Source organism: Pavona decussata, unplaced genomic scaffold (assembly GCF_977016875.1).
Source record: "Pavona decussata unplaced genomic scaffold, jaPavDecu1.1 SCAFFOLD_51, whole genome shotgun sequence".
Classification (NCBI taxonomy): domain Eukaryota; kingdom Metazoa; phylum Cnidaria; class Anthozoa; order Scleractinia; family Agariciidae; genus Pavona; species Pavona decussata.
The window spans coordinates 614,130-641,051 of NW_028145473.1; the positions used below are offsets into that span (position 1 = coordinate 614,130).

A 26,922-nucleotide genomic window follows, 5' to 3' on the forward strand; every position below is an offset into this window, starting at 1 on the left:
TCCCAGATCGTCTGTGAGCTCCCCCCCTCCCCTTCCCTCGACAGAAATTAGAATGACTCAACAGGTAGATGATACTTGTTGAAACAGTCGCACAGAGGAGGAGAGTACCGAGTGAAGTGTCCCAAAACATTTGGCCAGATTCCATCACGCCTGGAACTTTGTACATCAAAACCTCAGCTTACCTACGTTAAGACCTATCGGAAATTCAATCTGGTGTGTAACTTTAAAGGACGATGCCTACTTTTGTTACTGTTTATACTTTCTGCGGATCTCGAGATACTCGGGTTTACTATATGTGGTGCCTACTAATACATGCAGGGATTTTTTTGCGCGGTTTAAAACTATGCGAAGACAGCAGAACTTAGCAAGTGCTCTTGGAATCCAAAACGAAACTTTTGGGGGTAACGATGCTTTTTTCAGAGTTGATAAGGCTTCAATTTGAAAAAAAAATTGCCATACATTGCTTTGCATTTTGCTGTTTTTTAGAATAATTGTTGCTTAATTATCTCTAAAAAAAATGCGTGGTTACCCCAAATTTTATTTTTGAATTTCAATAGCCCTTGCTGAGATCTGCTTTCTCCGCATAGTCATAAACCACACAAAAATACTTCTTTATTAGTAGGCAGCGTCCTTCAACCCAAGTAAATTCAAACCATGACATATAAATATATGAAATTAATATTACAGCTCGTGTGACATACCGTCTTGTGCTGTTGTGAAGTTAGTTCCCAATGTTGGTACACCATCTTTGATGGTAAATGCCAAAACTATGACTGTATAAGACGTATATGGCTTCAGTCCCTTCAGATTAAAGCTTACTGCCCCTCCCGTTAGACTTCTCTTCCTGCGCAATTGTTGAGTTTCGTTGACTTTGATAACAATGGCCCTCCAGTTGTCACCCAAAGATTTGGTTTCTTTGTATTTCACTTTATATCCTTGGAGCTTGCCATTGATGGAGAACTTATTCACTGGTTTCCATTGCAGAGTCGTTTCTGAGGAAGCCGGCTGTATTACGCTCAAGTTTCGTGGTGGTTCACTTGGAGCTGAGATGAAAACTAAATCGATTACAAGCGACTAAACGATTCAGGGGAATGAACTATTACATTGCCACGGTAAGTAAAAAGACTGACTTTGGACACGATGCAATTTGAAGAGCTGGCATTTTGTGTGGTAGATGCTACGGAAATGGTAGTAACTGGTGTGAACGGTAAGCTAAATAGCATAGAGATGGATAAGGAGGTTAATTTCCAAAGAAACTATGGTGCTGCGTCCTTGGGGAGTGGAAAGAATGGTTGTATCAGCAGAGTCGATAGGGTAACTTGATTACTGTAAGGAGATTCGAGTGCTGACGTTTCGAGCTTTAGCCCACGAAGGGCTCTATTTATAAAACCAAACATTCGTTAAATTTAAAACACATTGATCTATTTCAGTTACACTGTAACGTTGTGTTAATATAAAGCTTCCACCCTTTACTCACCAGAATCAGAATGCAAATCATGCTAAGTGTAACAGCAAAACAGCAACTACGGAGAGTGCTGCTGGACACGACGTAATTTTTAAATTCTTAAAAGAATTGGCATTTGGTTAAGAGGAGACAAGTGTGGCATGCATATCTATTTCAATTAACGTTGTGTTAGAAACAAACTTTAATCCCAAGGTGCGGAATGCAATGTAAATTTTTTAGGTATAAAATGTAGTCGCCTACCGTCTTCTTGTGTTTTTACACTGATTGTATCTGTGATGTTTCCTTCCCATGATTTTGTGGAACCAAAAACTTTGAATTGATAATTCGTAAACGGTTTGAGAAAGTCCAGCTTTACATTTGTTGACGAATTAACGGTATAATTAAACCGCTCTCCTCGGAGCAGATCGAAGATTTCTATTCGATACTCGAGGACCGTCTCTCCTAATTTGTGCGAGTCCAGTGGCTTCCAACTAAGACCTACACTTGTTGCGTTTGGCGTAGAGCTTGTAACATTTACAGGGTCGATTTTAACATCTACGGGAGGAAAAAATGACTCAGGAGATTAGATTAGATTAGATTAGATTAGATTAGATTAGATTAGATTAGATTAGATTAGATTAGATTAGATTAGATTAGATTAGATTAGATTAGATGAGGTGAGATGAGATGAGATGAGATGAGATGAGGTGAGGTGAGGTGAGGTGAGGTGAGGTGAGGTGAGGTGAGGTGAGGTGAGGTGAGGTGAGATGAGATGAGATGAGATGAGATGAGATGAGATGAGATGAGATTAGATTAGATTAGATTCAAGATTACATTAAATTAAATAAGATTGGATTCGGTCAGGTTGGGTTGTATCAGATAGGATAAGATTAATTCCGCCTCGAGAAGGTAAAGTGGTAATGGCAAGATCAAATGTGGTGTGGTAATTATTGGAAATGAGAACTGAAACGGTGGCAGTTTCGTAATTTATGATGATAGTAAGTAGTGAAGGGAGTGTCAATCGTACGCAATGTTATGGTATTTAATGGCATAGTGGTGACGATGGAAATCGTGGAAATGGCAAAGATAATGTAAAAGTCGATATTGAAAGCAGTGGTAATAGTTGCAGATTATTCTAGCCTGGAAAGGGGTTCAGGTTTATGCTAATTTGTCTTGAAAAAAGGCTTTTTCATCTGGTTGACTCATTTCCCCGAACAACGGCTGATAATCGAGCCCACGTTTAACTGTCGGATCCGAAATCAAGAAGAATAAACGCACAGTTTCGTCGGAAAACGATTGAGGGCTTAAAACAGCATGCCGCACGCCTCAACCACACAATTTTCAGGAGTACACCCAAGGTATTTTTGTCACGCGATGAACAAAACCAAACAATAATTACCGTAATTGCAGTGGTAGAACTCCACTCTCATTGAAATGTGGTCGTGCCAACTTCTAGGTAGTACCCGAATATAGCGTGCTGTTATAGGTGGAATTATTGAATTGTATACAGGCGTCTTTCTGTTCCAGTTGCCTTTGAATACCTGTAATGGCAAACTAGTTAGGCATCGATTTTGGGAAGATCAGGATATTTGGAACAAGTGTAAGTTCGTTTTAACTGCTTTTACTAACATTAACTAATGAACAAGTTATTATTACTGATAAAATGTGAAGGAAAGCTGTTGAATCTATTGTTTGAAAATATCAAAGAAAACTATTAAATCTATTTGTGGAATTTGAAAATATGAAGGGAAACTGTTGGACCTATTGCAATGTCACACGGTGGTGACAAGGCTTGGTTGTGGCAACGCCTTGCTACTTCCATGTCATTTAACTCAGGCACAACCCATATGCTTCTTTGATGTATCAGACAATTAACCCTGCGGTGGATGTTTAAGAGAAGTTATCTGTAAAACCAGGTAGAGCCATGCAAGGTAGAAAAAATAGAACTCGCCCAAACTTTGTCACAGTGATGTTTAAATCTCGTTCGGTGTCTCACGAATTGTTCCCTTCTCGCCTCGTAGGTCAGTCGTTAGAGCAAATCAGAAGGTAGTTCGATTCCCACTAAAGGTCAATAGCAAGGAAATGGAAGACGACACCAAGCAAAGAAGTCGAACCCACGACTTCGTTGCTCTACCGACTGAGCTACGAGGCCAGAAGTGATCAAGTCGTGGGGAACCGAACGAGATTTAAGGAACACACTTTAAAATGAGGTTCCCTGTGTTCCCGATTGTTTTATGGCCTTTCTAAAGACATATTGTTGTAACCTAAGGCAGTCAGAAGAACATTTAGGGAGCGGAATCTCACTCTCCGAATTTTCTAGTAGCTGCTGGCTTTCGTTACTTCTTACTTTAAACAACATATTTACCTCACCAAAAGCAAATGGAAATAATTATTCCGGTGCTTCGATAGTTTGAAGTGATATTTTGCTAAGTAATTATGACAGTTTAGTATTTTATCAAAATTTAATCCGAATCCCCAAGGTGGTTGAGGCTTTCCGAGTATATATTTTTTCCACCGAGAGGAACCGTTGGGTGCTCCTATCTTTGTCAGAAGAAAAACAGTATTGCAATAGAGGATGAAAAACGATAAAAACCTTACCTTGACTTCTCCAAATTGCTTATAAAATTGAAAAGAAGTGCCATCGTGGCTATATTTTAGGGAATAAGTGCTGACCCACTGCCAGAAGTCCCCTTTCTCAAGTGAGCTTCCTTGCGTGGCTACTTTGGTCACAGTAATTTCCTTCTCGAAGTCAACTTGCAGCCACTGGTTTATGTCATTAGACGTAGCGGCCCAGAAGTTTGGATTGTTCAATCGAGCGTGGCGGGCCAGATGAAGTGAGTGAGAATTTGATGCAGTTAATTGTGAATCTGAAATGTTTCTATTTTCCATCCCTAGGGCACGGCAACCTGCAAGTTGAGTCCATAAGAAACGTAAATTAAGTATTTTTCGACCTTTAAGATCTAGACCTTGGTTCCCAAATGACCAGGTAGGTATTTAGTTATTGCTATTTCATTTCCCAAATATGTTAGATACAGTTATTAAAATCAGTGACATAGCAAAGTACTTTTGTTTTTAGGCTGATATTTTAGATGCACGTAAAACTTTTAATGATTGCAGTTTTCATTGTGAGAGCTGGAAGAGTCAATAAATCATTATTTTAAACAAAGAATAAAGTTGTTAATCCTAAATTTTAGATTAACCATTATATTGGATTGCATTAACCCTTCGTTTGTGCCTCCATTTAACAAATGTATCGGAAAAATGTGGGGATATATCTGGAAATAAGGGCGGTTTATTTCTATTACACATTGAGCAGTGAAAGTGAGTGGTATGGCAGGCACACGTAATCAGAGTCTAGCGTCCAGTGACTGGCGAGCAACGTTTTGCGAAATGTTTCGCCAAGTAGCGGACTAACACAGGCAAACCTAACGCAGGAAGTAAAACTGCCGGATGAAAAATCCGACAATGGCCGTTGCAAGCAACCTGAAGCAGGTTACCAAAGGACAGAAATATTCGGACAAATATGTCGCTGAGAGAGATCCGAGGCGAGTAATCAATCACAAATCGCATTGAAGCGACTGGCCACACGCTGTGATACTTTGGGGCCAGTTTGGGAGTGGGCAATTTTACTATTTCGTTTCAGTGTGGCTAGTTGCCCTGGGGGGAAGGGGAAGGGGTACTCCCCTATATAGGCTATACGGGGACGTGCCGCTGGATAGGGTTGGTTTTTGGTCCTCTCTGCCCTGAACAGGGTATATAATTTCAAGCGAGTCTGTCCTGGACCCGTCTTAGACAGGGTATGGTTGAAAGACTGTCGTCGAGTATTTGGCAATCCGAAATCGGAGACGTTTGTCTGTATTTATTTGGCAGGTCCTTAGTAAAGATGAGATCATTTTATTAGCGCTATTTGTTTTCAGTATCTTTAATTCCACCCCCGATTCCAGTCAATTACTTTGTACTGTACATTCTGATGACAAAGAAAAAATCTAAATGACTTTGTCCCGCCTAGCCCAATTAAGCGTGATTGCATGATATTCTCATACTAAAAATATTAATAAGCGAACACACTTTTGAATGAAAATAGAATAAATCTTCAACAAAAGCGATTGTCTATCATTTGCATATAGTTAACAAAATAATAAAAAAGACCTTTTAGGAAACGCGTAAAGTCAGCATTGTCGCCGAAGGATGCCGATGGTAACCTGTTATTATTATTATTATTATTATTATTATTATTATTATTATTATTATTATTATTATTATTATTATTATTATTTTATTATTATTACTTTTTTTGCGGGCTATCACGTGCTGATTAAAAAGAACCACAACATGCTTAGTCTTGCGAAAGATCTTTACACGTGTTATTTCATTACTTCCTGGCGGTCTGAGCAGATCAATTCATTTGGTTGTAATGCCCTTTGAACTTCCATTGCTTTGCATCTGGTGGTACTCTTTTCAAGTGTTATTGGGACGTATTTTCTTCCTCTAACTTTCCATCTACCACGCAGATCTGGGAAAGGTTCTGCGTTGACCGTGCTGAGATTGTAAGTACTCAGTATTACTCATTATGCAGCACAACGATGTCGATCATGCTCGATCAGTGAAAACAAACGTTGCAATTTAGTTTAGTTTTACTCACCATTTGAGGCGAAAAGGCCAAATTACATTTACGACCTCACTTTGAAGGTGTCCAAGTTGACCTCCACTGTTGGACACACGGAATGCTTTGCCTTTCGGTCCCAGATGTTTAGACGCTACAAATTCCTCTCCTACATGTGTGGTAAATTGGCATTCATGATATCCTTTTACCATACACTCTACACAAAGGTCTACTTTTTCGTCTCTTTTTTTCGCTGAATGAAGACATTTCTGCCATTCGGATTCGATAGACGACGAGTCAGCTAAGCTACTTGAACCTCAACCAGGGCGAATTGGAGGAGCAGAGCCGCCACTCAATTGTCCAACGAGGATGGGATACTTAGATTAAAGGTGGAAGCAACCGAGCAATCTGAGAGTAATGGTCTAAGACGGTCAAGTCGGACAAGAACAGCAGCGTTTTTTAATTCATAAAGTCTTTTTCTTTGTACAGAGAAATTGTTACTCAGAGCTAAGATACTTTGAAGATATGTCGGCTTAGCTTGTTTTTACAAGGGTCGACTTTATGAACTGGTACTTAGTATAATGGTTAGAGTTTACAGTTCTGAAACTTTTGTGATCATAGTAATTTTATTAGATAAACCACCATCAAATCCGTTCTTCTCCTGGTACATTATACAGGAATTGAACTGATCACTGTTCTTTGACTTGCTATTGCATAAATAAGTAAATAAATTATGCATAAAATTATGCATTAAATGTTATCACAGCTTCCTACTAAACCAAATAACCCCTTGGAGTTTCATTGCTTGATGCAATTTTGTATAAGTTCAATAAGAGCTAGGGGAAATGACTGTGTTGAAGACTTGCGATACATGATTTACTTAAAGACAAATCGTCACTCAGTTTTCAATGCGTTGCGGTGTTAAATTAATTTCGTGGTCCATTTTTTCTCATGCTTTCCTTTAAGGTAACAGTTTTAGTAAACAGTGCTTCAAGTCAATTAAGTTTCCATCTACGGTTCCCCGCTGTTAATGCGAAATTTTGGGATTTTTTGCCATCACCTCTAGGTAATTATTATTTTATCTGTTGTGATTGGTGTGCGCGTTTCAATGCGTGGAACATCGCGTCCGGTAAGTGACAGTGGGCCTTTAAATGTAATTACCATTGCCAATAAACACTTGTGTAAAACAAGAGCTAGATGTTGTCCTGTATCCTAAATAGGGTCTTAAAATAGAGGGCGTTTTCCTATACAGGGTAGGTATTTAAGGTTATTTTCAGGGTCAGGGTTTCAAACCCCCAGCGGCACCCCTATACCCAAACACGGGTCAAGTACCCCCAGCTAGTTTCCCTAATTACGGCTATTATCCAGTACGTGGACATTTTGTTGTACTATTCCTTTGTTTTTGAAGAATTGGAATAAAATCCAAACCTTACGTTGAGAAGAATAACTTGTAATTTTTTTTTCATCCTCGTACAGCCGTTTAAAGACGAACAACAGATTCAAGCTATCTTTGTATTTGAAAAATTTCTTTTTGAAAACGCATTAAATAAATTCCACTCATTTAATAGCCTGTTGTTGCAAACCGTTCGAGGGAAATCACGGCAACTTGCCTTTTTAGCAAACGTGAGCAGTTAGTTGCATACAAACAAAGCTAAGAATCTTGCTTTTGTTTGTACGTACATTTTTTTTATTATTTGGTGACTGGTTTGTTAGTTGGTCGATCGGGCAGTCGGTTGGTCGGTGGGTAAGGTGGGTTAGTTCAGTTTATTTACAGTGAAAAATCGAATTCACGTTACACTGAAATCTATGTAACCTTAATATAGTTTGATAAAAAAAAATTTTAACAAAACTTCCTTACCTTCTGTGTTAGTGACTACGACAATAGGTTCACTAAAAGTGCCGTGTCCCATGGAGGTGTAACCAGCTACTTGTAATGAGTAAACCTTGGATTTGTCCAGCCCTCGAATCGTCATTTCTAACTTGCTATGACATCCATAGGTATCATCAGCAGTCCCTACAAGCCTCACAACATACCCCCTTAGCAATCCATTGGTATGTTCTTCTGAAATAGGCTTCCATGCTATTGCAACGCTGGAAAAGCTTGTGGCATGGGCCATTATTGCCTGGGGCGGAACATCAGGAACTATATATGATGGAAAGAAAAAAAAAATAAAATGCCGCCGGAGAAAAGACAGGACGAGACAGATAGTATAGGAATCGACACAGAGATGCTTGGCAGTAAGCGAGGAACGAAAACGACACCGAGGCGAAAGTTTGAAGACGTCAAGTTTTGTACACAGGCTTGCGTCACCGAATCGACTTTGAATTGCCAACGTGACTTAATAGGTAGACGATACTAGTTTGCATCAATTTGAGTTGGTTGACCAAACAATGACTAGCTTGCGCCACCTTGAAAGAAAATGTTAACCTGATCGAAAGAAAGGCAGTCCAGTTACTCCCCGAATGTGTCTAAACTGAGCTGCAGTCTTAAATGTGGAGTATTTACCGTTAGACTTCCATTAATATCAAAAGGTGTTCTTTAATGTGAACTGTACTATTCAGATAATCTCATCTCTCAAATAGTCTTCTGGTGTCTAGTCTATGAACCTCCGCCCAGAGGACGGACGCTCTTAGTTCTCAGCTATAGAAATGCTCGTTGGGGGATACACTACTCGTCATCTTTCTTAGAAAACTCTCTTTCCCTCAATGTTGATAACGACCTGTACAAAAAACTGGCAATTTGGACAGCATCAAATGAAAAAGGATTGCTGTGCGCATATGTAAATGATTTCTGACCTTCAACTTAACATACAAAATAATTGTCTTTCTTAGAAGGTTCATATATTGGCATTTTGATTGCAAGTCAGTTTCAAAAACAATAGAACACAGTGAAATGAACAATACAATGTATGGTATGGTATGGTATGGTATGGTATGCTGTGATGGTATGGTATGGTATGGTATGGTATGGTATGGTATGGTATGGTATGGTATGGTATGGTATGGTGTGTGTCACTGTGGTATGTATGCTACTCTAACTTATACTGTGCTATATTATGCTATGCTATTGTACGCAGTACGTACGTCATGAGCGCTACAAGAATCTGGTATTCCAATTTCAATACTTTGTTAGTTAAGCATTTAATTGATAACTCTTACCGCCGTCTTCTGTCCTAACCGTAACGGCAGGAGTTTCCGGTCCTTGACCTGCCATATTATACGCGGCGACTGTAATGCTGTACAGCTTTCCTTTCGGTAGGTTTTGCAGCTGAGCTGAAAGACTCGAAACATTCAGAGTAAGGTTATGGCCAGTGGTTTGGGCTTTGACTATGTAACCTTGGATGACACCCAGGCGATGTTGTTCAGGCACTGGTTCCCAGGTTACCGAGATCTTTCCAGAGTCATCGAGTAGACCACTGACGTTTAATGGAGGGGATCTGGGAACTAAAATGAAATAATATCAGAAAGGGTTCCTATCATTAAGGTGATCTTTCTTGGCCTCAAAGCGCTGATTTAGCCGTATTGATTCCAATGGATGATTCAATCTTTTGTTAGAGAGCAAGAGAAAATAAGAGGGACAGAGAAGGAAAGGCCCTCTCTAGGCCTTGGGATATGTGAATTTTCCTAAATTTATTTTCACAGTTTATGGAAACGAAAGTCTGTTTACCAAGAGGTCAGTAAGCATCAGCGGGTGACCAGGTGACCAGTTCATCCTTGATCAGTAGAAATTCAAACTGAAGTCTGCGTAACAAGCGTGTCTTATCCAAAGTTTACGCAAAAGTTATAACACCGGATAAATTAACCGGGCAATTGATTCAAACATATGAACGTACGTGATCAATAGAGCGTCATGAGATTTTACTACGCGTCCGCTGAAACGTCATGACGCTTTGTTTAATCGTAATCCTGTAATTGAATCAACAAAATCGTTGACTCTTCTGTGCCTTGTATAGGCTAACGTTCTGCGTAAAGTAGTAGGAAAATCGAGGAATCTTAATAAATCGTGAACGAGCATGAGAAAAACAAAAACTGAAGAATTCTGGTAGGTGTAGTCAAATGACGCCATAGTGAAAATGTCCTGTTGTAAGAAATACCTTGATTGGAAGAAGAAGAAGAAGAAGAAGAAGAAGAAGAAGAAGAAGAAGAAGAAGAAGAAGAAGAAGAAGAAGAAGAAGAAGAAGAAGAAGAAGAAGAAGAAGAAGAAGAAGAAGAAGAAGAAGAAGAAGAAGAAGAAGAAAAAACAATAGAACACAGTGAAATGAACAATACAATGTATGGTATGGTATGGTATGCCGTGATGGTATGGTATGGTATGGTATGGTATGGTATGGTATGGTATGGTATGGTATGGTGTGTGTCACTGTGGTATGTATGCTACTCTAACTTATACTGTGCTATATTATGCTATGCTATTGTACGCAGTACGTACGTCATGAGCGCTACAAGAATCTGGTATTCCAATTTCAATACTTTGTTAGTTAAGCATTTAATTGATAACTCTTACCGCCGTCTTCTGTCCTAACCGTAACGGCAGGAGTTTCCGGTCCTTGACCTGCCATATTATACGCGGCGACTGTAATGCTGTACAGCTTTCCTTTCGGTAGGTTTTGCAGCTGAGCTGAAAGACTCGAAACATTCAGAGTAAGGTTATGGCCAGTGGTTTGGGCTTTGACTATGTAACCTTGGATGACACCCAGGCGATGTTGTTCAGGCACTGGTTCCCAGGTTACCGAGATCTTTCCAGAGTCATCGAGTAGACCACTGACGTTTAATGGAGGGGATCTGGGAACTAAAATGAAATAATATCAGAAAGGGTTCCTATCATTGAGGTGATCTTTCTTGGCCTCAAAGCGCTGATTTAGCCATATTGATTCCAATGGATGATTCAACCTTTTGTTAGAGAGCAAGAGAAAATAAGAGGGACAGAGAAGGAAAAGCCCTCTCTAGGCCTTGGGATATGTGAATTTTCCTAAATTTATTTTCACAGTTTATGGAAACGAAAGTCTGTTTACCAAGAGGTCAGTAAGCATCAGCGGGTGACCAGGTGACCAGTTCATCCTTGATCAGTAGAAATTCAAACTGAAGTCTGCGTAACAAGCGTGTCTTGTCCAACGTTTACGCAAAAGTTATAACCCCGGATAAATTAACCGGGCAATTGATTCAAACATATGAACGTACGTGATCAATAGAGCGTCATGAGATTTTACTACGCGTCCGCTGAAACGTCATGACGCTTTGTTTAATCGCGTTCCTGTAATTGAATCAACAAAATCGTTGACTCTTCTGTGCCTTGTATAGGCTAACGTTCTGCGTAAAGTAGTAGGAAAATCGAGGAATCTTAATAAATCGTGAACGAGCATGAGAAAACAAAAACTGAAGAATTCTGGTAGGTGTAGTCAAATGACGCCATAGTGAAAATGTCCTATTGCAAGAAATACCTTGATTGGAAGAAGAAGAAGAAGAAGAAGAAGAAGAAGAAGAAGAAGAAGAAGAAGAAGAAGAAGAAGAAGAAGAAGAAAAACAACACTAAGTTATACTATAATTACCCACCAGCCTCTCCAGTTCTTGCCAGAACTTCGTCGCTCTCCTTCCCCTCTCCCTCCAGTGTGTGGGGTTTGACGCTAACAACGTACCACGTATATGGTAGTAGGTTTGTCAGCTTGTATTCCGGTATCCCGGATGTAGCTACGGCGCTGAGTCTCTGGGACGTGCCATTCAAACGATAGAAAATCTCAACTCCACAGAAAATGCCATGAGTTAATTGGTCGGGTTCATTCCACGACACATTCAGAGTAATCGAGTCTGTGTAGTGCGCTTTAACCTGGAGTGGCTTGATGTAAACTGTAAGTAAAACAAAGATAGTTTACCATTAACCATAAAAATCCAGAAATCGTGGTTGGGAATTTCCGTCCGGGTAGAAGGTGTCCCAGTTACCTTAGAAACCTGCCATTACGGTTGAGACACATATTGGGCATGACTGTGAAAGCCAAAGGCCTGATGGTGCTGTGAAAGATGCAAGACTACTCGGAGCGTCCCAGTAGGGAAAACGGGACTACCTTTTCAGAACTTCCGTTTCACCGGGAAAGTTTGCACTGGGACGAGAAAGTCGTGTTTTATTCACATTCTAACCAGAATTTCCAGAATTTCCATCCAAAGATGTTACATGGTTACTAACTGCATTTAAGAAAGTCCAATCGCTACACGATGAAGTCTGTTTTCCCGTATTCAGTCGTCATCATGGCTGTCCGTGAGCATTTCGACTTTCAGGTTACAACCAAAACAAGACGCTTGCTGAGCATCTACTCGCGCTATTTTTGGGATTGAGTATTTATAAAAGAGAAAAAAAGACAATTAGTTTCACTAAAAATATTTGCTTTTGGTCTTATTGCGTTTCATTTTCAGGCAAAAGTCTAGCCTTATAAATTATTAGATTTCAAGAGCGAATAGCGTAAACTTCCAAACAGAGTTCTGGTTGATATTTATTCAGGCGACTTTGGGGGCACCGTGGGGGGCATTCATTTCCGAAAGAACTTATTGTTTTCTGAAGTTCTAGTTATAAGAGTGATTCGGAAAACACCTTTAAAAATTGAAATATTGACTTAACAGCCAATAGTTGAACTTGGGAATATTCGTTGTCAGAGAAGACTTTGTAAGTTGTATTTTACTAGTCAGCTAATATGATAACTTACTTTACAGTACGATCAAACATTTCGGAAGCCTTGTCATCCTTACAAGGCAAATGACGTAGCGGTCTTATATTCATCTCTATTCAAAGTCATCAATCTCTCACAGTTGACTGCTATTGCAAATAAAAGTCCGACGTTACTGGAGCGGTTAAAATTGGCCAATCAAAATTAAAAGCTGTCATTCTTTACAGTTTCTGCTTTTTTCATGAGGCGTAAAAACAACCACCGGGAAAAAAAAAGAAGTTTGCAAAAGACATAGAAATCAACTAAAGAAACGCGTAACTGCTGTATATTATTTACTTCTGTGGAATAATATTGGAAACCTTTGTGGCTTACGTTTGATCAGCTTTACTTTGACAGAAATTTCCATAAGTATTGGATTTTTTTCCGTTTTATTGTTAGCATAGAGGGTTCAAATATCAGCCAGTCATTTCATTGTAGACACTCAGCTGTGGAAATCGCAGAGTCCGTGCGGCAAGATACAATAAAATATTGACAGAATAAATTTGAAATTCGTATGCGCATTTGATCGTGTTTGGCTCGTGAATAAAGCTTGAGATTTGCTAATTTGTTTTTCGGCTCAATTACAATATAGTTTGTTTAAAATATTCTTTTTACATGTCAGGTTATTTTTTAAAGGCACGTTTGCTTTTATTTCTTGAAATACCGATTCCACAACATTTACTTTCTCCTTGCTCACTATGTCCGCCATCCCTAATGCGACGTTAAAGCGGTGACTGTGTGACAAAAGTGGGAAGAGCTATTCCTTTTATAGCGTAGGTCCCTGTTTAAGGTTAAAGAAAATATTTTAGCAGAGCTCGGCGCACGTGGAGCACCATGGGTAAGAAAATATGATGCGAGAAATTTTGGGTTTGATTATGACGCCACTGTCCGTTCGTCCATAAGCAGCACCACAGGATTACCAATACGAATGGCACAGCAACGAGAGAAACAAAACAAGAGAGCACGAGAAATAGGCGGTACATCATAAACAGCTTTATACCTAATACCAGCCGTAAAGACAGAGTATTCTGCCGTTCAATCGTCTCTGTGTACCTTGTGGAAGCGGCACAAATTCACGCTTGTCGGTGCGTGCTAAAATTGCCACAATTTCACGAACCTTGCTTCCAAACAAATTACTCATCAGTAGATGGCGCATCATGAACACTTTTTTAGGGTGAATCCCCCTCAAATACAGAGTAGAGACCGAGCAGAATTAAGGATTAAGTTTCACGCGCATTTTCAAAGGTTTTTCCACATTTGCGAAAACTTTGAAAACATAAGTGAAAATTAACCTTTAATTCTACGAGGACTCATTGCGATTACAGTTTTATAAGATAAAGGGAAAAGGTTTTCTTAAAACCATCAAGGCACTTCATAAAACAGTCATCCCTGGATCAAAAACATTAAACCGTAAGCAAAGCAAACGAACAAATTATTTAATAGTTTCGTAGCGTACAAAACAAACAAGACTGAGGAGAAAAGTGGATTGTTATACACATGAAAATAAGAGAAAATACAAGTTTTATTGAGGAATCAAATGTTAAGTATCAACTAATTGATTTAGCTGGGTTGTGAAGCTTTCTGCCGCTTAAAAATCACACGAACACAGATCGATAAAAATAGCAAAGAGTGGATCCAAGAAGGAAGTTAATGGGTAATTTCTGCCACTGAATTTCACCTGCTCCTGCCTCCCATCAAACGAATATTGTTATGCTCGGTTATCGTTCGTTGGAAAGAGAAGTAGTGAGGTGAAAGCACTTGGTCGCCATGGCTGATTTCAGTTTTTCAAACACATTTTTCAGTTAGCTTTTGGCAGAAATCATTTGGTTTTCTTTTTCTTTTTCTTGTAAGGCATGAAAATTAACCTTTAGGAATTTCCTTTATGTCTGCAGCACTTGATTTCCATGTACTTTTGGCACAAACAACCCGGCTTAAAAAGTGGAACTCCAAAAAACCCTGGAAGAACTCGTTTATGTTCGGCACAAAACGAAGAAACCAACTGAATGTAGAAAAGAAGTGCTTAGCCAATCAGGAGTGACTGTTTTCGCCACTCGACCAATCAGGAATGAGTAGTGTTGCTGTTAGTGAAATTAAGAAAGGAATAGCAAAAACCTTCTGTTGGGATTAATCAGCATTCAGTTATTTTGCCTTCTAAATTATAAACATTGTAATTGTTATTTTTGATAAGCATGATAAGCAGTTTGCCTCATATGCACTAACATATTTTTAACCCCAGAAATTATGAGGAATTTTGTAAGGTTCATAAGTTCATACGATAAACAGACTTATATAAATGTTATTAAAAAAGGCACTGTGGTGCTCCGCTCTCTGAGGCTTAGCTAAATATATATATTTCACAAAAGACAGGTGGCTCCATATACAAACTTTTTAACCAATTTACCCAATTTCAATGTTTAAAATTCCCCACGTAAACGGAACTCCTGCTGAAAGAGCTCCCTAAGGAAAATAAAGGCTTTTAATGATTCTTCTGGATATTCTGACCTAAATAGAATCAAATGCCAATTAAAAAAAAGGGGTTTGTCCTCTTCAAAATAGAACGGCAGGCTTAAAAGTAATCTTGATGCAAAACCAATCAAACTAACGAGTAATGAAAAGCAGTTTTAAACGTTTAGCTCATCACTTAAACTTTTGGCAAAAAAGACAAAAGGTTTCTGCAGAAAAAAACGCCTAAAAAGGATGAACAACAGCTACAATGAAGGAAATGAATCTCATTATTTCAGGTTTAATTTTTATCCTCAGACTACCGCAATCATAAATTGCGCGCTCAACGTTCCATTGATTTTCATATCCATCGTCGGCAATGTTTTGGTGTTGGCCGCCATATTGAGGACTCCGTCACTTCACTCACCATCTGCCGTTTTCCTTTGCTTTCTCGCTATCTCAGATCTTCTTGTTGGTTTAGTAACACAACCTGTCTACGTTGCTGATGAGCTAAAACATAACCCGTTCTTGCACGAAGCTCTTTAACCTCTGGTGTCTCGCTCGGATTGATGGCTGCAGTAAGCGTTGATCGGTTTATGGCTCTTCACTATCACATGCGATATCCCTATTTAATGACTTGAAGTGAGCAATATATACATCGGCGACTCTTTGGCTCATTTGCATTATCTTTCCATGCCATTAATTCACGACTTTCTTTCGAAATGTAAAGAAACACGATTATGTTAAAGAACTTGACTTTAGCGCCCAGTCAGTTCAGTCAGTTCTCAGACATTACTACGAGTTTAAGTGCTGTTGATTATTGTCTTTTAAATTCTGATAATCACTAACCTACAGCTTATTCAGGCTATGTTCGTTTTAAATTTTATGTACATTGTAATTGAAAATTATCTTTGGTGATTGATTTTACTTGTATATTGTAACTAATTTTAATTTTTACTTGTATATTACACAACCCCACAAGCATTCTGCTTTAAATTTTTATCGTGCATAAAAGGAACGGGAGGGCCAACACACTGTTTTTACTCTCTGTGGTAGTAAGGATGCAGGCTGTTTGAAAAATAAATCTACCAACAATAGTGTATAAGTGAAGGTTAAACATCAGTGGTGAGAAAGGTGAAACAATAGCATACTAGTCGTAATTGAAGCCTATATAATGGTTGACTATTTGTTCTTTTCTCGAAAAGAGTTGAAATTTTATTGAATTGAATTGAATTGAATTGAATTGAATTTTTTTCAAAAAGGATAATATCGTGCTTTTAGCCCAATCGATAGTTTTCAAACTATACCAGAAAGTGACGGAAGTTTCGCTTCATTCACCCATTTACACACTTGTATATTTCTTTATGTTGTAGTTAATTTTTTCTACCTCAGTTAATTTTTAGTTTTCCTTCGTTGTTATGGATGTTTTCCTTTGTTTTACACTCATTACCATCCATAACAACAAATTAAAAATTACTGAGATAAAAAGTTAACTACAACATATACATACACTTGTGGCATGATTGCAAAGCTTTTGGACTTACGCTAAATTAGCTGCAGCTTAACTTTGAAAAGAACATCCATTAAAGTTGCCTTTCGATCTTAATATAACCATCCTTTTTTTAGTTTTCCTGAAAGGAAGGATTGCAGGGAGTTGGTTATATTTATTATCACACTTTATTCAGCGAACGCCGCGTTCATTCGAAAGAAAAATTGATATACAAATGAACTTCAAAATCCAAACAAAACATCAGTCTTCAAGTTTAAATTAGGAAACAAACAGCGTACCCTGCAGCCTTGCGATAGTGTTCAGAAGCCACACTCCCTACATTCATAGTGTTTCCCACAATACTTTTCCGGAGGGGCATGACTCAGAATATTTCGGTGTTGGCGAATATTGTTAGATTTGTATTTTACCAGTTGTTAGCTCCAAGCACGAGAACCTTCTTTAAAATACCTTCCAACATTTTGGAAGCCTTCTTATCCATATAAGGTAAGCGACGTAACGGTCGCACAATAATCTCTATTCAAAGTCAAATATAAAAGTCTGACGATGTCGAAAGCAGTTATGTCCTTATTTATATTTTCTCATTTCCTTCTCCAAGGTTGTTTATTTTTATTTTTATTAAACATACCCCACAGAAGAAAGGTATTTCCTCGAAGATATAGAAATGAACTAACACATACGTAATTGGTCCATGTTATTTAAGATTATTTCCCTTTCTGGAGTGCTAGTAGAAAGCTTTGTGCCTGGTGTTTTATTAGAGGGTGTCAATGGGGTTAACTGTTTAGTGTATAAAGACGTTTTTGGCTATTGTAACCGTATAAACAACAAAATATGAACTGACCAACGTATAAAAGAAGATCGACTTTTTATTAGCTTAAGTTCCACAGAAATGTCCAGTTATGTTGAATTGACCGTCCATGTTCACTTTATTTCAAAATTCCTCGAAGGCAGGGTGTAACGAGCATATTCCGTAATTTATTCCCCTAACAACACTCTAATTTGCGCGCGATGGTGAACAAAAACAACACACCTGCCGGTAAATAGAAGTGAATATAAGAAATAATACCATAAATGAACTGCTGACGAACGTGTTATAATTGCACTGCACAATCCAAATAAAACATCCAGCCTTCATATTAAAAAGGGAAAAAAACGTCGACCCCACAGCCAGACTATAATGCTCGAACACCACGCTTGCAGTATTTAGTTTCCACTTTAATCAATGGCATTCATTGTCATTCCGTGATAAATTGTCTTCTTGTTTAGAAGTGTAGGAAACACTAATGCGCTCTTTTCAGCAGGGTTAACTATCATTGGCGCTTGTTGCCATCGGAGCCAGTGATCTGTCAAAAATAAAGTTTTAGGATTCCAAAACCGGCAAAGGTTCAAGAAGATGCTATGAGGTGTTTACAAAAAAACGCCGGGTGGCTATTAAATACAAACTCAGTTCAATTTACTCAGATTCATTATTTAAAATTTGTCATGTAAAAAGGGCTCCCACTGAAAGAGTGCCTTTAGGGTACTAGCGTTTTCAATGGATCTTTGGAATATTACGTCCAAAATAGAAGGAGATGCAAATTTAGAAAGGAAAAGTGCTTATCGTATTCAAAACATCTTGACCCAAAGCAATCAAGCAAATTGAAGCAACGAAAGACAGCTGTAGACGTTTTTTCTCACCATATAAACTCTCCGGGAAAAGTCAAAAGGTTTAAATATGATAAACGACAGCTACAGTGGAAAAAATGAATCACAAAGTGATAATTTGAGATATAATTCTCATCCTGGGACTATCGCCATCATAAATTGTCTGCTCAATGTTCCATTGATTTTCACATCCATCGCTGGCAATGCTTTGGTGTTGGCCGCCATATTGAGGACTCCTTCGCTTCATTCGCCGTCTACCGTTTTTCTTTGCTTTCTCGCTATCTCAGACCTTCTTGTCGGTTTTGTAACACAGCCTGTCTACATTGCTGATGAGCTAAAACTTAACCCGTTCTTGCGTGGAGCAGTGTTTGCGTTAACCACTTTAACCTGCGGCGTTTCGCTCGGAATGATGGCGGCAATAAGCGTGGATCGGTTCATCGCTCTTCACTATCACATGCGATATGTGAGTTTAATGAACAAGAAACGTGCCATATATATATCAGCGACTCTTTGGCTCGTAGGCATTCTTTTGTCATGCCTCAGTCTTTGGAAAAAGACGGTATTTTTTCTTGTTACTGCCGTGGCTATTACCATATGTATCTTAATCTCTACTTTTTCTTACATCCAAATTTATCGAATTGTTCGGCAGCATCAGACACAGATACATACTCAACAACAGGCTGTGCAGAATCTAAATGCTGAAGGTGACATAAACATGTTGCGACTTAAGAAAAGTGCTATGAACACCTTTATATATTACATGTGTATGATTATGTGTTATACTCCATTATTGATCTCCATGTTGATTATAGCGATTTATCCCAACCACTGGACATCATCTTGGAACTTTACAGACACTGTGTGCTTTATGAATTCCTCTATTAATCCATTTCTGTACTGTTGGCGACTTAGCGAGCTTCGAGCAGCAATTTTAAAAATAATACGAAATATGTTATGTAAGCATTCAGATGAAAACTAGCCCATGATAATCATTGCTTTCTTAGATCAACCTTGGTCTCTCTCTGGATGTGTGGTCCTCAAGTAGACGTGCTTGTCGCACCTAGCTTTTGTCTAATAAGTCAACTTTAGTAGCAACAGACAGGAAAGTGTGAACAAAATGTTTTAGGTCAGAGTCGTAAAGACTCAGTTCTGATCACGAGATCAGGGGCGTAGCCAGGATTTTTCCAGAGGTACGCACAATTTTCCAAAACTCCCTCCACCCCCCCCCCCCTCACTTTTTTTCGCGTGCCATGATTTCATGATTAAATTTTCTTTATCGTCAGGATAGTGAGGTTATGCTGTGAGTATAAGCGTGATATGAAATGGCAAATACGTCGTCAAATTCTGAAGTGCTTTGATTCCTTCATTCATTAAGCCAACAAGCTAGTGGTATCTCAGGATTTTATTCACAAAAGAGCACTTTTTGCCACTATGGGCGACATCATTGTTTTTGAGCAGCATTAAGTACGCGCTTACTCAGTGTAAATATACAAATAAACAATCAAAGTGTACATGTCTAGATCTACATCGCCATCAGGCAAGAGCAAAAAACCTGAGGCACTGTAAATTAATATAACTTTAGATACTTTAGCTCTCATAAAGGCATAAGTGATATAACGGTTTACCTTTAAAAATATCGTCTGTCTTTCCTTTCAACAAAGACAGAAATAACCTTATTTAGGTCTATTTCCTTGTGTTTGAGAATATGGATTACGGATAGAGAGGATAAAGTAACCTCGTATCAGACATATCACTCCGAAGTGGCGTCTTGATCCTCTTTATGCTGCTAAAACTCCGCACTTGACTGCTACAGTAATTCCAGGGTACAATTCTGGGATAGAAAAGTCCAACGTTTCCACCAAGGTCAGTGGAATGCCATCTTCAACCAACAGCCTCTTATGACACCACCTAGTCACTTCTCGTTTGAGTTCATCAAGGGACATATGCATCAGCATGTCTCAGTGTTCACCATAGTGGTTATAGATGTCTTCCACACATATTCCGTCAGGTCTTGAAGATTTCCTGAAATTTTAATTTTAATCACGTCGCTTCTCTGTGGAAACCGACATTCGGGTGTGAAAAAACACACTCCGTTGCTTTATAAAAATTATTTTAAAGACACAAGCTGAGTTAAGTGACTTGAATTGATTAAAATTGTGTTTTTTACCAAATTATGTTTTATTTATTTGCTTTTTATTCATTTTATTATATTTTCGAATTTTTCAGGTACGCACGTGCGTATGTGCGTACAGGTAGCTACACCCCTTGAGATGCGGTAGCTGAACAGTGCATAAGGAATGGCAAAGACAGAGCGCAGTTTTTTATTTGTTGATGTTGTGCGTTGGCAATGTGCAAAGTATGCACGACGTGGCGCGCTGTGGGAGCAGGGATGGCGCAGTGGTGAGAGCACTCGCCTTCCACCAAAGTGGCCCGGGTTCGATTCCTGATCTCGGCGCCATATGTGGGTTGAGTTTCTCGTCGGTTCTCGTCCCTACTCAGAGGGTTTTTCTCCGGGTACTCCGGTTTTCCTCCCTCCACAAAAACCAACATTTTCAAATTCCAATTCGACCTGGAAATAGTGGATGGAAGAGTCACCCCGTGGAATCCACTAAAATTCCCATTTTTTCCTATTCTTCAAGAGAGAGTTTAAGAAGCTACTACGGCGACGGCAATGAAAAAGTCACAAAACAATAGAATTTAATGAGAAAAACAAAGGCCCTGCGCGTGCGTTAGAATTTTGATACATTTCGTCACCGTCCTCGGCCAAACAATGACGTGAAATGACCGAATTAAAGGTTTCGTGGAGAACGTGAGCAAATATCGCAAAGTTTTCATTCTCTGTCTCAACTTGAACACTGTTCCCACCTTTTCTGTTGCTGGATAGTTTGGTCACATTGTACAAGTTGAAGTAACGCGAAGTTATATTTTCAAGCCACGTTTTCGTTGCTGTCGCCGTCGTGGTTTCTTAAAGTCCGTATTAATACTAAAGTAAACACCTCTAAACTTTGTAACTATTTCTAAAAGTTGTGGCGACAAACCCAAACATGGTTGGTCCAAAGAACAAAGAACGCACAAAGAGAGCAATGGTTCCCACCCTAAAAAGAAAAAAAATCAGCTGCAGGCTATTTATTTATTTATTTAGCTTTGTCCAATATGGACAGGGATACCGCAACAGCTAAGGCCAATCACTGTGGACCCGGGATATGCGGAATATACGCATAAAGACCAGACCACAACACCGGGAACTACGTCCCATATCAGGGTCCAGTGAAAATAGAACTGAAAGGTGCAGGTCTACTGTAAAAGTTATGTGATAAATCAATTTGTCCTTGCGGTATGATGATTTCATGGAAAAACATTTTTACAAACGTTTTTCGAAATGTGGCTTTTTTAAAGGGACACAGTCAGCTTTGTGACCGCGCTGACCTGGACTTTTGTCAGTTTGAAAAGGGTCTACTTCAAAGGTATGCGTCGACTACACCTAGAAATCCGCTCCAATCTTCCCAGTGTTTTATTAGATTTTCACTCTTTTACTGTAAACCTGTTTCTGAGTATGCTTTTGCCCATCCTATGATATTATTTTATCATATTTCGTTGAAAAAATATGGATCGCATCTCCAAAGGAACATGAAAAGAAGAGCTGGGAAACGTGAAGGCGCCGTGCGGAAGAAATCGCCTGCGTTGACTGAAATAGTGAGAGAAATCAATCAAAAACATCGGACAGCAAATCACCATTATATATATTTGAAAAATCGTACTTTCTCAACCTGGCGAAAGGTTCGTGCGGAGGGAAAGTTCGTAAACGATTCGAACTTCGTGTCATGGCTGCTTGTTTTGGAGCTTATCAGACGAAGGCAAGCTTCGGTACACAGTCGATTATCTCCTTGACAAGGACAACCTCTCGTAGAACCTTGCTTTCTACGGGTCGAGCAAGCGCTTTTGCAATGACATGGGTTTGGTTCCTAAATTTAGATAGTGAAGAATTTGTAGAAACGAAATTATGAAAGCAAAATATCTGATTGAAAGCAGAAATGAACGATTGCATGTTTCTCACTTCAACTGATTCTTCGACTTCAGAGGTATTCGTTGACGTTTGGCTTTCCCTGGACAATTCCATCAGTAAATTTTCCATGGTATCAAGAAAATGAGTGTTCTAATATGACGTTAGGTCTATAATCACTATTTTGACCCCTAAATACTTCGACTCGACAAGGTTTGTTTAGATTTCCAAAGAATGCGCTTCTCAGCGCGAGACTTGTGATGAAGTGTGATATGCAAATCAGCTAAGAAATGGTATCTAATGCGCATATGCACTAGCTGACTGTGTCCCTTTAAATCTTTGTTGTGAACGATGTCAATTTTTTGTCGTTTTTTTCACATTTTAAAACCATTTTAGCATTTCTCAAGTTTTCCTCAAGGGGGCGTCGGTAAATTAATACTTACAGGTAAGAAAGAGAGGTCGATACTGAAGTAAAGAGAAACAATCAGACCAGCAGGTGTGATGATATCATCAGATCACCCATCGAGGGAAAATACAGCCGGAGAAGAGAAAGTGACCCGAGGAATATTTATTTTGCACCAAATGCGAATGGGTTCTGCTTGGAAACATTCTCGATCTTGCTTTTCCTTGGAAGAAAAATGTTTTGGTGTTTTGCGGTATTCTAGACTTAAGTTTAAATACACAGAAATAATTTAAACATTATTTTCTAAAATTAAGGCCACTGACTAGGCTACTCCCACAAACAGTTTCAACAAAAGCCTAATTGTTTCACTATATAATTTGTTATTAGTATACAGAGGGAATCCCTCGTCACTTATTACCATAATACAGTGTCCGACTATCATGTAAACTCGTAATCTGATTGGCTGCGGAAGGGCTTCTTATCTTCGTTTGACTGCCTTGGGGGCTCATGCGAGAAAATTTGCTGAAAGCGTAAACCAGACAGCTCGAAATAAATCATTTTTACCGAATTTCCTTGCTGAATTTATCGGTCACTAGGCTACACTAAAACAAAATTAGAGGGCTCCGTCTTAGATTCTGGTAATCCATTCAGGGCAAACTATGAACCAATACAAACCTCCAGCTCTCTGGTTAATAAGCATGGAAGAAAACTCTTGGAATAGATGGGGCATGCACTAATGAGTTATAATGGTGCTGGCCTTCTAATACCACCTACATTCGCCATAAAATAACTAAAACCTGTACACCAAAAGAACATCGTGTAACATGTTGGTATACACTCGATTGCAAAAACGTTGACACCTAAAAAGCATAAACCGTGAACGATGAGACCCAACGGATTTGTGGGTAGTGTTTAAACAATAAACTCATTTCCATAATCAATAATTTACCATTCTCATTCCTTGCAATAAAAAATACTCTGCTGACATATTTTTCCGAATAATTTTCTACCAAATATTGCTTAAGTTCATTGCCTGTTTTAAACTTAGGCAAATCACGAATTGTATATCACTCAAATTGGCCCTTGTTGGCCAACTTGGACACTTTAAAGAAAGCTTGGACAGTTTCCATCAAACACCACGTGCAACTAATTTTGGCCATCAACCTTTGCATGAGAATAGAATATTATGCAAATAAATTTAGTACACTGATACCCATAAAGCTATTGGGTCTCATCGTTCACGGTTTATGCTTTTTAGGTGTCAACGTTTTTGCAATCGAGTGTATAAGTACTGTCTACTAGTTTTGACAGTTGCAGAAGGCTGGACGTTCAATATGTTTTCATCCTTGCTATCTTCTTGTCTGATATTTTGGCCTAGTTTTGGTCAACTAAGTGGCTCAAGGCTACAATTAGGGTTAGAATAATTATAACGGTACCATTCACATGTCCTCCCCACTATAATCATAATAACAGAAGAAAGCCTGGTTTTGCCAGGTTAAAAAAAGAATGTTCGCGAATGTTCAGTGCAAGTTAATCGCACTGAGTACGTTAAATCTACTTTGCAATCTGTTTAAAGTATGCTCGAATGTGTTATAATTAGGGACTTGTCAAAAATTAGCAGGGTGGGTGAAGATTTTCAGTGAACTGATAAAAATAAAATGAACCTTTTGTGGAAGGGGATTAAAATGTCCCGACCCTCCCTTGGAATTAGTCCTAATATTCCATGACTCTCCCGTGGATAAATAAACGTCCGAATTCTATATACAGTGGTAAAAGGGAAATGATTGAGTTCTTTTAATAAAGCAATTCCAAAAGTAATCAATACCATCATTATTCCATACTGGATATTAAAACTCATTTCAAGCCGACTGAAACATTACAATACACGCATTTTTCCTCTAGCCACCCACCAGGAGTGTAAAAAAAAAAAAAAAACGATTCGTTAAGGGCTTAGCCCTAAGACTCCTACGAACAATTTCCTCAAAAACAATATTTGAAGAAAATATTAAAATAATTAAATCATGACTCCTTGCTAAAGGCTATCCGAATTATCTGATTGAAAAAATTTTATCAGATGTCAAATTTGCAGAAAGGTCATCGGCATTGAAGTAAAATGGTAACACCCCCAAAGAAATATTGTCTTTCGCAACGCAATCTCAATGATCAGGGCCCAGCATCAAACATGTTTTAACGAGAAAATGGCACTTAATACAAAACCAGCCTTTCCTACAAGAAATATTCAAAGAGCCACCACCAATTTTCTTTGAAAAAGGAAAAGTCAGAGCAAAAATTCAAAAAAAAAATTTCCATTGTTAGAAGTCGTGCAGGCCTGTCACCCCTTGCTATTTCCTAGCTCTATTATGACGGAATAAGCACCCTAAAAAAGAAACAGTTGCCTTACATCCGATATGCATTTGACAAGGGACTGTTCACTGTGACTACAGAAGACGTTATCAAGCAATATATGGCATTTACCATGAGTGAGACTGAGGATGATGATAGAGATGGTGGGCATGACTATGACGATGATGATGATGATGGCAATGGTGATAATAATATAAGGGTGATCTTGATGGTAGCACTTCTGATAGTGATGCTATTAGGGAGATGAGTTCTTCTGAGTGATTTTTAACAATAAATTGGTGTGCAAAAGCAAGACATGAGCTGCTTTTTAATTTGGGTTGTAGCATTTATACTTTCAATAGCTTGTTTTGTCAAATAATTGCATGCCTTGATTTTTAGACATAATTTGTTATCTTGTAAAACATGATATTAAAGCATCCCTTCCTTCATCCTGTGATGGTGGCTTAATTTCTTGTGACCCTCCTTCTTTTCCTGTCATTTTGTTTTCATAAGCCTACCTTTTGAAAGGCTAAATAAACTGTGACCCTCCCCTTCCCCCCCCCCCCCCCCCCCTGCTAATTTCTGACAAGTCCCTCAGTTATATATTTGTATAACACATATCTCCATGACAAGATGATCAAATACACTTTAGGTGTCGTCCTGTCCTTATAAGGAAAATAACGTTATGGCCCGACATATTGTAATCTGTAGTTGACTTGATTCTCTGAGCATAGCTTTTATATCTCTGCAAGTCTGAAGCCATCAAGTAAAGCTATTTTTTGTTAGGCAGAAATTCTGTCGCTTCTTGTGATTTCTGTATTCTGTTGTTTCGATCAAGTTTCCTTTTCTATTACATTTATCATGCACAATTGGGCACAACTAGTTGTAAAAGGACGTTTGAAAAGAAACGGAAATGGATGAGCACGCAAATTTGTCTATCAATGATTACCTTGAATATACCGATATTTTCATTTGGACGTCGTAGCTTATTTGTAAGTTCAGATTATTTGCTCTTGTCTGAGTATTGCAAAGTTTTACGATCGACGTTTTATTGCGTTAGCTTTCACAGGATCATCAATACAATATTGAGTTCCGTTTCCATTTTATTTTTGGTATCTGTTGTTTTTTAAAATCCGTTTCTCGAAAGCAAGATGCAACCAGCTGGTATAATTTTCTTAACAGACATTTTGCTTTTAAATTACATAAAACTGACCCAAAACAACACACTTATCGCTTAGTAAAAGTGAATACGAAAAATGGTTATGTCTTTGAACCAAAAAAAATTCAGGCTTCAATCGTCGAACGAGAAAACATGGGTATTGTGATATTGTACCAAATAAAAACATGGCTACTACATCTGCAATATTTAGCACTTTAGCTAGTCAGAGTTTTGAGAGAACTTTTACTGTTATTCCGTGAGAAATTTGTTTTGTTGATTTTATGGAAAACGTTCTTTGCTTTCAAGTGGATTCAATGTACCCCGTTCTTATTGCTACCGGTCCCTGCAATCTCACAACAGTAAAGTTCTCAAGATTCCAATGTAGTACGGAAACGCCAGATAACTGAATAATATTTAGCAGGTCGAAACTAATTAATATGCTGTTTTACAAAAAAGGCCAGGTGGCTATTAATAATAATACAAGCTCATCTCAACCTGCTCAAGCTTACTATTTAAAATTTGGCGTGAAAATGGAGCTTCCACTAAAAGAGTGCTTTAAGGTAATCATGTAATGTTTTCCTGGCTCTTTCAAATATTCCGTCCTAAATAGATGGAAATATGGCAATTTAAGAAAGAAAAGTGCCTATCGTGCTCAAAACCAATCAAGCAAATGAGGAACGAAATACAG

The 26,922-nt window shown here is 38.6% G+C and overlaps 2 protein-coding genes across 2 annotated transcripts in view; one reads left to right on the top strand and one right to left on the bottom strand.

The window, feature by feature from the left end:
• LOC146480968 (uncharacterized) overlaps positions 1 to 26,922 on the bottom strand; it is a 98,331-nt gene that overhangs the window by 24,434 nt on the left and 46,975 nt on the right. Inside the window, exons 7-13 of the mRNA XM_085108679.1 lie at positions 11,598 to 11,888; positions 10,552 to 10,836; positions 7,906 to 8,190; positions 4,043 to 4,350; positions 2,844 to 2,985; positions 1,706 to 1,999; positions 702 to 1,043 (exon numbers count right to left, since the gene is read on the bottom strand). Coding sequence (XP_084964805.1) covers positions 702 to 1,043; positions 1,706 to 1,999; positions 2,844 to 2,985; positions 4,043 to 4,350; positions 7,906 to 8,190; positions 10,552 to 10,836; positions 11,598 to 11,888 — 1,947 coding nt within the window. The remainder of the gene's footprint in view (positions 1 to 701; positions 1,044 to 1,705; positions 2,000 to 2,843; positions 2,986 to 4,042; positions 4,351 to 7,905; positions 8,191 to 10,551; positions 10,837 to 11,597; positions 11,889 to 26,922) is intronic.
• LOC146480969 (melanocyte-stimulating hormone receptor-like) lies at positions 18,351 to 20,974 on the top strand. The gene is made up of 2 exons (XM_085108560.1): positions 18,351 to 19,498; positions 20,609 to 20,974. Exon 1 carries the CDS (start codon positions 18,400 to 18,402, stop codon positions 19,306 to 19,308), a length of 909 nt encoding a protein of 302 aa, XP_084964686.1. The 5' UTR covers positions 18,351 to 18,399; the 3' UTR covers positions 19,309 to 19,498; positions 20,609 to 20,974.